We start from the raw sequence: 12005 nt of genomic DNA, 5'->3' as shown, positions 1-12005 counted from the left end.
GTGTCCAGGATGAGGGTGAGTCTGGATTGGCTTGTTTTATCATTAGATCTGTGCAGGGGTCCAGGATTTTTAACAATCCCCGGCGGCTGTCTGACGCCATCAACTCATCCCCCTTTTCCAAGTATTGTGTAGAGGGTGGTACTAAACCACTGGGTGATGGGTCTTCCCTCTCTCTTCATCTACGCCATTGTGATCTGGCAAAGCTGAGCAGCCCAATGGAGACTCTGACTACCTTCGGTGAGTGGAAGGTCACGTGCCGCAGGGCCCGGTCCTCTGGTGATGCAGCAGCCCTCAGCTATGGGAAGATTGGGCCAATCTCCCTGGATGTTGACATAGAGGATTTGGTAGACGGCCTCCGGCCTTTTGACAACGAGTCGTCTATCTTATTAGAGGCTTCTAGGATCCCTGTACGTTTTCCTGCCCCAGATGCTCCTCGGTTTTCCCAGTGGGTGCGCCTGGTGTATCGGGCCCCTCTCCCATCCAAGGTGCTGTATGGATACATCTACTACAATGTAGGTATGTATACTCCTGCTTTGTTGCGTTGCTATAACTGCCTTCAGTATGGACACACGCGGATCACTTGCCGCAACAAGACCAGGTGCTCGATGTGCAGTGGATACCACCCTTTTAGATCCAGTGAGGGGCAGCCCTGTGACTGCAGCCCCAGGTGCTACATGTGTGGTGGAGATCACAGGGTGGTGTCTAAGCTCTGCCCTGTATATCAGAAGGCCTTCAAGATCCATGAAGAACTCCGCCAGGGTGTGACGCCGGCCCAGGAGGTCAATAGACAGTTGCATGCTCTCCAGCCCTTGGTCCGTCCCCCTTCAGCATTGCCCAAGTCGTCTCCCAAGGTCTCTCAGGTGAGGAAGGGTGTGAGTTTTGCAGACAGTGTTGTTGGCCGAAACCGCTTCGCTGTGCTGGAGGACTTGAGTGATGACTGCTCCCGCCAGGATGTATCGTCAGTGGAGGTGTCGACCAACCCTGCCTCCCCTGCTGCTGTTATAATCCATGAGGCCCGTCCTTCACGTCCAGGCCGCCTCCACCCCCGTGCCCTTCACCGCCCCCCACCTAGTGCTCCTTCTGGACCAGATGCGGTCCTTGCTGAGGGTGTCGGGGATGTTCCTGCCCTGCCTAGCTCTCCTGACCCACGTCTACGACAGTGTGATCAACCTACAGCCCCTTCAGTGCGTGCCCATCCAGTGCGAGTATCTGACCCCACCTCCAGCAATTGTTCACCCTCCTCGGACTGCCCTCCTCCCTCAGGACCTGGCCAAGGCTTTTTTGATCTTGTCTCTGAGGCCCTGCAACTTTATCGCCACGGACTACCATTCCTTGACATCTGCTCCCGCCTCTGGCCCAAGGTATTGTCCCTACTCTTGTCCTATTCATGCCAGGCCTGAAACATCTCAGCATTGTTTTGGAATGCGAGATCCCTTGTTCGGAAGTCACAGGATTTTAAAGTACTCTTACATGATTCGAAGCCTTGTGTTGTGGGGGTATGTGAGACCTGGCTGCACCCTCACCTGCGGCTCCAACTGGGTTTTTTTTTTCACATACAGGTGTGACCGTCCTCAGGGAAGGGGAGGGGGCCTGTTGTTAGCAGTGCGGGAGGACACCCAGAGTGTGCGTCTCGCCCTCACCTCGTATCCTGGGGGACGATTGGAGGTCCTGGCTGTCAGGGTGGCCCTCACGGATGGTTGGGCTTCAACCCTCCTTTGTTACAACCCCTGCCAGGATGTGTCCAGAGAGGAGCTCCTCCACTACTTTGACCAGTTGCCAGCCCCTGCCTTCATCATGGGGGATTTCAACGCCCGTCACCACCACTGGGACCCCGCCTTGGCTGGAGCCCCCAATACCACAGGTTCCTCTCTCTTCCAGGTGCTCCTTGAGTCTCACAGGTTCAGCCTTCTTATGCCTCCAGGTCTTCATACCCGGTTTGCTCCTCACAGTGGACAGGCATCTGTACTGGATCTCGGTTTGGGTGACGCAGTATTCCATCATCCGATGGTCCATGTGGGACCGTACATGGGCAGTGACCATCTTCCCGTCTTTTGTGACTACCCGACATTGTCTCCAAGAATATCACGAGCGAGTCGTCCTCGCTGGCAGCTTCACGACGATAGATGGACGGCCTTCCAGGAGGCAGTGTCTGCTATCTTCCCTGGTCGTTGGGGCCTCTCGGCTGAGGATTTTTCACAGATGCTGGTGCAGGCTGGACATAGGGTGTTCGGTCAGTCAGCCCGCCGTAGTATAGGCCGATCGGGGGTGCCATGGTGGTCGGCTGCTTGTGCCTCGGCTGTGCAAGCCCGCCGCCAGGCCTGGCATGCCTGGAGTCGTTACCCCACACGGGCCCTTGGGGATCGTTACCGATGCCTGGATGCAGTATGTAAGCGCACCATCAAGGTAGCCAAGCAGAAGGCATGGTCCTCTTTTTGTTCCAGCCTCTCCTTCTCCACCACATGCTCCCGCACCTGGAGGTTTTTGAAGGCCATGAAGGGTGGCCCGACAACATATTCATATCCTTTATGTCGTGATGGAGCGGATCTGCTGGATGACCTCTCCAAGGCCGAACTCTTGGCGTCCTTCTTTGTGTCACAGCTGGGTGTTCCACCGACTTTACCTACAGCTCCCGAGTTTATTTCTGCCATCCACAGGGGCGTCTCAACTCCCCCTGCCAGTGACCTCTATTGCCCGTTCACGGCCATTGAACTCCGGGATGCCGTTGCTTCTCTACACCCGAGGAGGGTGGTTGGCCCTGACATGGTGGCTAATGACTTCCTCCTACATCTGCCGCCCAGCCTACACAGTCACTTGCTGTCAATTTACAACAACAGCTGGCAGACCGGCACATTCCCTGAGGTATGGAAGGAGTCAGTGCTGCTGCCTTTCCCAAAGCCAGGCAGGGACCCCACCATCACGTCGTCTTATTGGCCCATCGTTCTTCTGTCCTGTGTGGGGAAGCTGCTAGAAAAGCTGGTGGCTCGTCGGCTCTCTTGGTGGCTGGAGTCCCGTGGCCTGCTCTCCAGGGTTCAGTGTGGTTTCCGGCCGGGCCAGGGAGCTTTGGACGTCCTATGTCAACTGGAACACATGGTACATGACACCTATAGACAGCGGTTCTACATGCTTGCCCTCTTTATAGATCTGAAGGGGGCCTTCGATTCAGCCCCACACGATGGCATTCTGTACCGCCTGTCGTGCCTGGGAGTCTTGGGCCCACCCCTGGCTTGGATGTCGAATTATCTTGCTGGCCGCAGCTTTGTGGTGTTGGTGGGTGGGGCCTCGTCGGATCCCCATCCTGTTCATCGGGGGGTTCTGCAAGGGTATGTGCTCAGCCCACTCTTATTCAACGTGTTGCTGTCCAGCCTGCCTCAGATACGTAATGCTACTCTCCTGGTTTACGCAGATGACATCACCATCGTGTCCCAGAGTCCTTCCTTTGTGGAGGCGCAGCAGTTTCTGCAGTCAGCGGCATCCACTTTTTTGGCTTGGGCCCAGAACTGGGGCCTTGCCATCAATGCTGACAAGAGCGCAGTGATGCCCTTCACTCTACGCCGTTTGCCATCATCTCCAGCAATTTCTCTGGACTCAACCTCAGTCCCTGTTGTTCGGGAGCATGTGCTGCTTGGTCTCCGGTTGGATGGCCCCATCCTCACTTGGCGCAGTCACATAGAATACTTACGGTCATCTTGTGCAAAACGACTTGACATCATGAAGAGTATTGCTGGATCCCGCTGGGGGGCAAGCAGGGACCTTTTGTTGGCGTACTATCGATCCGCCATCTTGGGGAAGATCAACTATGGCTGTTCGGTATATGGCTCAGCATCTACACAATTACAACGGCTGGACACTATTCAGACGACCGCTCTCCGGATTGCGCTGGGTGCTTTCTGCTCCTCACCCACATTGTCTCTGCAGGCTGAGGCAGGTGTTCCCCCCCTCCGTCATACCAGGATGAAGCTGACTTGTCGCCGCTACTTTATTATCCAGCGCTTGCCTGATGACCACCCACTCCCGGAGCTCTTTACGACGGCAGGGGTCTCGACATCTCATCCATCGTGGCCCATCAGGTCTCGACGGCCCCTCTTGGTGCGTGCTCTCCACACTTATCACACTCTGGGACTTCCTCCACCAGCTAGCCACCCTGTCCGATCAGTATCTCCTGTGCCCCCGTGGAGGGACCTGTCCTCACCTGTGTCCTTAGACCTCCCAGAGCCCTTTTGTAAATCACAGGATGGCCACCTGGCCCCTCGCATTTTCCTGCAGATGGCTGGCTCCACCTATCTAGGGTTCATGGCTATCTTTACCGACGGCTCCCGCTCCTCCACCCCTGCAGCAACTGCAGCTGCCATCTTCGTAGAGGACTACTCCATCTGCTAGACATGGCGCTTAGGGGATGCCCATGATGTAGTCACTGCTGAGCTCTTCGCAGTCTTGAGGGCCCTGCGTTTTTTGATGTCTCATTCCTCTCCTCGGCCGGTGGTCATCTACACTGACTGCAGAGCAGCCCTTCATCTCATCGCTTCCTCTAAACCCTGCTCCATACGTCATCTGGTTTATGAAATCCAGGATGACCTTGCTCAGCTGCTGCAGGGAGGCTGGAAGGTACGTCTGCAATGGATTCCCTCCCATGTGGCCATCAGGGGCAATGATGTGGTGGATGCAGCAGCTCGGATGGCCTTGACTTCTCCTGATGTGGAGCCCTACCCCTTGCCAGCCATTACTCACCGTCGCCTCTTAGCCACCAGGTGTAGTCAGGCATGGAATGCTGATCTCTACGCCTCCCTCCCCACAACGGCGCTGGGCTTATATCGCTCCGACTCATCGGACCAACCTTGGGTACGCTCTGTCTCCCGGATCCTGGACGTCGCTATCACCCGCCTGCGTATTGGACATGTTGGACTGGCATCACATCTGCATCGGCTGCGACTGCACCCAGATCCCTACTGCCAGTGGTGTGTGAATCAAGAGGAAACTGGCCCACTTTCTGCTGCATTGCCCACGCTTCTACTCCATCCGCACCGCCCTGAGGGAGCTCCTAGCAACCCTTGGTATCCTGGACTTCACCCTCCCCATCCTTCTTGGTGGGGTGGGCCTAGATCGGCACCTACGCCACTCAGTTCTACGCCATGTTTGTGTCTTCCTTCGCAGATCAGGGCAACTTCGCCGCCTGTGATTAAAGAATTCTGCTACACCTGAACCACCGTTAGGGCTACATCTGACTACACGTCGGGTCCAGCCCTTCAATCAACACCAAGACCAAGACCTACTCTTCATTTAGTATTACAAAATGGATACATACTTCAGTAAAACAAATTTGGAAAAGAAAAGGGATAAAAGTAAAAAGCAAAATGATGATTTCTACCAAGAATTGGTTGAAGTGGAGACTCACAATAGACTGGTTGAACGTGTACACAAACTAGAAATGGCTTTCAAAAATGAAATTGATGAAATAAAGAAGCAAATGCACTTGCAAAAGGAAGAGAGAGAAAAACTGGGAAGGGAGGCCAATAAGAAAGACACAACCATCAGTGAACTAACAGTGGAATTGAATACGCTTAGGAGGAAAGTGAGTGAAATGGGAAGTACAGTAGTTAATCACAAAAGTGTTATGGAAGAGTTAAAAAATGACACAGAGACAATTAGACAAGCAAGCAGTCTTATGGACCAGAGCAGTGATATTGAGGAGAAGATAACACAGGTGAATGAAGCTGTGCAAAGCTACAAAAATGATGTAGAAACCACGTATGCTGAAATGGTGAAAGTAAAGAAAGACTTAGAAACAAGGGTGGAGGAAAAAAACATTAAAAAGGAAGTGAAAAGAATAATCCAAAACAATCCAAAGTTAGTCAGAGATTCAGTAGAAATAAATAAATCAATAGTAATCACTGGTATAGAAGAGGAAGAAATTAAAAACAAAATCTAGTTGAGACAAAAAGGAGATGGCAAATGTAATGAGCTTACTGAAAGAAGTATCAGAGGAAATCTGTAGTAAAGACATACTGTAGAGGAACACAAAAGGTTAGGGAAATACGAGAAAAGCAAGACAAGACCTCTAAAGGTGACTTTCCAGAGTGTAAACACTGTGGAAGAGATACTAAAAAATGCAAAGAATCTTATGGAAAAAGAGGAGTTCAAAAATGTATGGATAAAAAGATGCCTAACACAAGAGGAACTGGAATTACTGAAAGAGAAAAGGGAGGAAGCCAAAACAAAAAATGAGGGAAGATCAGAAGAGGACAAGAAGAAATTTTTTTACAAAGTAATAGGACGGCAGGTACGAAAGTGGTACCGTACACAAACAGGATGGAAGAAAAAGGAGGAAGTTAGTAGAACCATGTCATGACAAGTATATAAACAAGATGATAAAGTTGATGTACTCAAATGTGGATGGAATGGTATCTAAATTACTAGAGATGAATGATTATGTCAGAGAAAATGAACCACAAATAATATGCCTAACTGAGACAAAATTAACACCAAGGATATCCAATGACATACTAAACTTAGAGGAATACAATATATGGAGAAGAGACAGAAACTTAAAAAAAGGAGGAGGAATTATAATATTAACTAAGGAAAATCTAAAAGTCAAGGAAATAAACCTAGATATACCATCACAAGTAGAACTGATTGCAGTAGAGATCGACACATCTGAAGGTAAAGTAATTGTAGCCAATTTGTATATGCCACCCATATCAAACACATGGGAAAGAGACGAATATGAGGACCTGGCAGAGAGTACAATTCAGAGTATAAGATCCTTGCTACATAAAATGGAAGAGAAATCGGAAAGAATTATACTAACTGGGGATTTCAATACAAATATAAATTGGAATACTCTAGATATAAATAGCCAAGAAAGCTGTTGGGACCAAAAGCTCCTGGATCTCGTACAAGAGTTTTTCTTAACGCAACATGTGAGGGAAACCACTAGAAAAAGAGGACTTGATGTACCTTCAGTGCTAGATCTAATATTTACTAGGCAAGAAAATGACATTGACAGTTTAATATATCACCCTCCACTCGGCAAAAGCGATCATGCAGTACTAAATTATAACTTCAGGATAGCATATGACATAGTAAACAGCAATGACAGTTACAAAAAGAGACTAAACTATAAAAAGGGAAATTATCAAGACCTAAAGAAGTATTTCTTAGAAGTTGATTGGGAAAATGAGCTTAGAGGACAAGATTTAAATGCTGTATATAAAAAATTTTGTGAATTTTATGAAATAGGAGTCCAGAAGTACATCCCACAGCACAAAGAAGCAGATAAGAAAATACAGAAATGGTTCAATACAGAATGTAAAAAATCAAAAGAAAGAAGAGATTTGTTGTGGAATAGATACAGAAAACACAATAGTGAAAGGGCGTATAATAATTACAAACAGGCAAGAAACGACTATACAAGAATAAGGAGGGAAGCCCAAAAACAGTTTGAGGAGGATATAATAAATAAAAGTAGTGATCAACCAAAGCTGTTTTACAGCTATATCAGAAGCAAAACCAAAGTAAAAGATATAATACAATCCATCACGAACGAGGGAATCACCTATACACAAGAGAAAGATATTTGTGAAGCACTAAATAAGAATTTCCAATTAGTTTTTACAGAAGAAAAAAATTCTGAGAGGGAATATGTGGAACACGCATGTCCACACATACTACCAGATATACAAATAGCAGAAAAAGTAATACAGGAGGAGTTAAGTAGATTAGACAGAGGAAAAGCAAGTGGTCCTGATGAAATTTCATGTTGGGTGTTACGAGAATGTGCAAAGGAGTTAAGTAAACCATTATTTTTAATTTTCAAGAAATCCTTGAGTCAAGGGAAACTACCTGATATTTGGAAAAAAGCAAATATAGTCCCCTTATTCAAGAAAGGAAATAGACAAAATCCTCTCAGCTACCGACCAGTATCACTGACCAGTGTTGTAAGCAAGGTATTAGAAAAACTTATAAGAAAAGCTTGGGTAAATCATCTAGAAGAACACAGTATGATAACAGAAAGACAGTTTGGCTTCAGAAAAGGAAAATCATGTGTTACTAATCTGTTGAGCTACTATGACAGAGTAACAAGCACAATACAGGAAAGGGAAGGATGGGTGGACAGTATCTATTTAGATTTCAAGAAAGCTTTTGACACAGTACCACACCAAAGACTTTTATGGAAGCTGTACCATCAAGGAGGAATTCGAGGCAAACTGTTTTGCTGGATGCAAGACTTTCTCATAAAAAGAGAAATGAGGACAGTACTAAGAGGAAACTACTCATCATGGAAAGAAGTGACTAGTGGAGTACCACAGGGTTCGATGCTGGCACCAATCATGTTTCTAGTGTACATAAATGATATAAACAGTAACACTGGAAATGAGAGCTATCTGAATATGTTTGCAGATGATGCAAAAATACAAAGGAGAATTACTAGCACAGACTCTTGTAGGGAGCTACAAGAAGAATTAAATAAACTTCATGAATGGAGTAGTACATGGCAAATGGAATTCAATGTGGACAAGTGTCATGTAATCAAGTTTGGTAAAAGTGGAAAAAGACCTGATTGGGAGTATAAGTTAGGAAATAAAACCCTATACACATCAGAAAGAGAGAAAGACCTAGGTGTAATTATCAATAGCAGACTATCTCCGGCTGACCACATCAGCGAGAAGGTACGGAACATGTATACACTTCTTGCAAATATGAAAATAGCATTCACATACATAAATGAAGATATGCTAAGAAGGATAATAACATCATTCATTAGACCAACCCTGGAATATGCATCAATAGTCTGGAGTCCTCATCTCAAAAAGCATATAGACAAGATTGAAAAAGTTCAAAGGGCCGCTACAAGATGGATACCAAGCTTAAGGGACCTAAGCTACGAAGAAAGACTAAATAAACTGAATCTACCAACATTACAGGAGAGAAGGAAAAGAGGTGACATGATAATGCTATATAAGTGCATATCAGGAAAGGAGAAAATAGACATAAATGATTACTTAACATATGGAGAAGCATCAGCAAGAGGACACTGCAAAAAACTGCATAAGAAGAGAGGTGATAAAGACGTAAGGAAATTCAGTTTCCCAAACAGAGCAATTGATCAATGGAATGCACTACCGAATGAAATAGTGTGTGCCAAAACAATCCACAAATTTAAGGATATGTACGATAAATATGGTCTAAGACACGGGACAATACGAGCTTGACTCATTCCTGTAAAGATACAATTAGGTAAGAACAATTAGGTAAGAACACACACACACACACACACACACACAGTCAGTCAATTAATCAATCAGTCATTTCCTGTGGGACCCCACGGGATGCATAGGGCCTCGATGAACTCTCTCCACCAATATTTGTCTCTTGCAATCTCCTTCAGTTCCCACCAAGATTCCTCTCTTGCTTTTTTTTTCATTGTCCTCAACCAGGCCTACCTCTACCTCTTCTTCCTCTAGCAGTCCACTCTGGCACATCCTGTATTAAACTGCCTTCTTTTCTGTATATGTGCCCCAGCCACTTCCAGCGAGATAGTCTCACATATTCATTAACTGGTTCCACTCTCGTAATATCCCTTACACTTTCATTTGTAACTCTGTCTTGCCACTTTACCCCAAGAATCCTTCTCAGTATTTTATTCTCAAATACTAATACTTTCTGATCTGTTGCAATTGTACTGTAACATAACTCATGCCCATAAATTAAAATTGGTCTAACCATGGACTTGTAAATTTTCATTATAGTATGTACCGAAAGCATATTATTATTCCAAACAGATTTCAACATTCCAACAGCTCGCCAAGCCTGTCTAATCCTCTCCTCAATTTCATTGTTTAATGATCCATTAGATGATACAATCGTTCCCAGATATTTAAAGTTTTCTATATTCTTCAACACATTATTCCCAATTACACAATCGACTTATTATAAATTTATAATACAGATCAGGCATGGAGCTGAGGCCTACTCTCGGCATCAAGGCCACAACTTTTTAAGGCCTATGATTGTCCTGAGTCCTACATGCAAAATACTGCCTGAGCATGTTGGGATATGACTCAACACCATTCTTTCAGAAATTCACTTCCTCATCACCTCATACTTCCTCTTTCGCCAACTTTCCTTCCAGCTAGGTGGCAGGACTCTCAATTTTGTGTGCTCTCCTTGTCAGTTGCACTTTACGAAATTGAGAGAGAGAGAATTACAGATGGGAAAATAATCAAACAACCTCTTACATGGCAATTATCCATATTTGTCACAGGATGAGAGAGAGAGAGAGAGAGAGAGAGAATTTGCTGACAAGAACCTTGTTTTTCATCCCCAGGTTGATGCAGTAATCGACCATATCAGTCATGGGAAGGCGTTTGTGGGAGTGAAAAAGCTGCTAGGTCTCCTGGACACCATGCGTGTCATGAAGGGTGTTGACTCACGCAAGCGGGTGGCTGCTTTCGTCAACCTGCTGGAGGATGAGGGAGTCTACACGCCGGAACTCTAGGACAGCCTTATGTAGGGTGCTTAAGCTCTGTGCTAGCCTTATGTAGGGTGATGGGCCCATATGTAGGGCAATGGAGCTTTAGAACATCCTCATTTAGGAAGCTTAAGCTCTATAGCAGCCTTTTGTAAGGTGATAGAGCTTTAGGGCATCCTCATATAGGGGCTGGAGCTCTATACTAGCCTTATGTAGAGTACTAGAGCCTTATGTAGGGTGATGGATCTTAAGGGCACCCTCACAGAGGGTTGTAGGGGCTCTACACTTGCCTTATGTAGAGTGATGGAGCTGTAGAACTTCATACAGGGTGGTTGGGCTCTGTACTAGTCTTTTGTTGGATGTTGGAGCTCTAGAACATCTTCATGATGGTGGAGCTCCAGAACCTCACATAAGGTAGTGAAGCTCTATGGTTTCCTTATATAGGGCATTAGAGTCCTAGAAAATTGGTAATGAAATCTCACATGCACCTGGGCCATATTCCTAGGGACTTAGAAGGATCTCTAGCACCTTTCCATTACTGGTTTATTTCCCATTGCTGTACTTTATTAATCTCTTCATTTAATTATAACACAAAGTACTGTATAATATAAATGCAGAAGAATATGCCAATCAATATGCAAGTAAATACCTGAGATGTGCTAGAGGGGTTCCTAAGCCCAAGAGAATATGACTCTAACCCTTACTTTTCGGGTATAATAATGTAGTAAAACTTTTCCGAGTTCTCCCATCGGTTGGTCACCGTTTCAGTATACTTTTGTTGAATATGGATGAAATCTAAGCTAATACATATTCATTATATATACATAGATATGTATGTACACTGAAGTTTTTGGTGGGAGCCTCAAAAATAAAATGATTCCAGCCAATTTTATGGATTCTTCATAGAATGGAAAGTAATCTCCATAACAAACTAAGGTCCATTTCCAGAATATCAAGAGAAACATGTGCTAGAAAATGAAAACCAGTTGGCTGGAAGAGCTATGATGGAAGATATAACAATCTCCTGTACAGTGACTTATCCACTAAGAAACCAAACTTCAAAACAGTGCAGGTTAGTGAAAAGGGCAAGCATTCATTGATGAGTGATTACTGTATAGTAACCCACAGAATGGTAGGTTTTAGCTTAGCTGAAGAAAACTGCTTGGTTTTAGGTGGAATGAAATACTTAAGTGCATCCATATCAATGAAAAAGTCAAGCTGGACACAGCCATTAATTATTGTCTTATAGCTTGTGGCATTACAGTACTATAGAGCAGTGATGGATTAAATGCTTCCCTAACTTGTACTACTTCTGCCAGTGCCACAGATAATACCATAATGTCCACTCCACTGTTGCATTATATAGAAATTAGAGTTACCTTGGAGAATGCCTGCTCTCTAGCAGCCAAATTAGAAAGCAACATGTAGTCCAGCCAATTGCCATCACCATTAATCCAGATCCTGTAGTTAAATCTAGTCATTTCTCCTACTAGTAATCTCCCAGATTCACCCTCGAAAACAAAGTTGAAAGGAGTAT

The 12005-nt window shown here is 45.6% G+C and overlaps 1 protein-coding gene across 2 annotated transcripts in view; it reads left to right on the top strand.

Annotated features, from left to right (window-relative positions):
* The window catches only part of LOC145400101 (vesicle-fusing ATPase 1-like), a 116529-nt gene extending 104524 nt beyond the window's left edge, over positions 1–12005 (top strand). For both annotated transcript variants that reach the window (XM_080272610.1, XM_080272609.1), the window contains exon 8: positions 10325–12005. In XM_080272610.1, the coding sequence (XP_080128736.1) occupies positions 10325–10495 (171 nt within the window). In that variant the 3' untranslated portion in view covers positions 10496–12005. The remainder of the gene's footprint in view (positions 1–10324) is intronic.

Source organism: Coenobita brevimanus, chromosome 51, assembly GCF_032717465.1.
Source record: "Coenobita brevimanus isolate Jiangsu-jjx chromosome 51, ASM3271746v2, whole genome shotgun sequence".
In the NCBI taxonomy this organism is placed as follows: Eukaryota; Metazoa; Arthropoda; class Malacostraca; order Decapoda; family Coenobitidae; genus Coenobita; species Coenobita brevimanus.
This window is presented reverse-complemented; position numbering and strand designations above follow the sequence as displayed.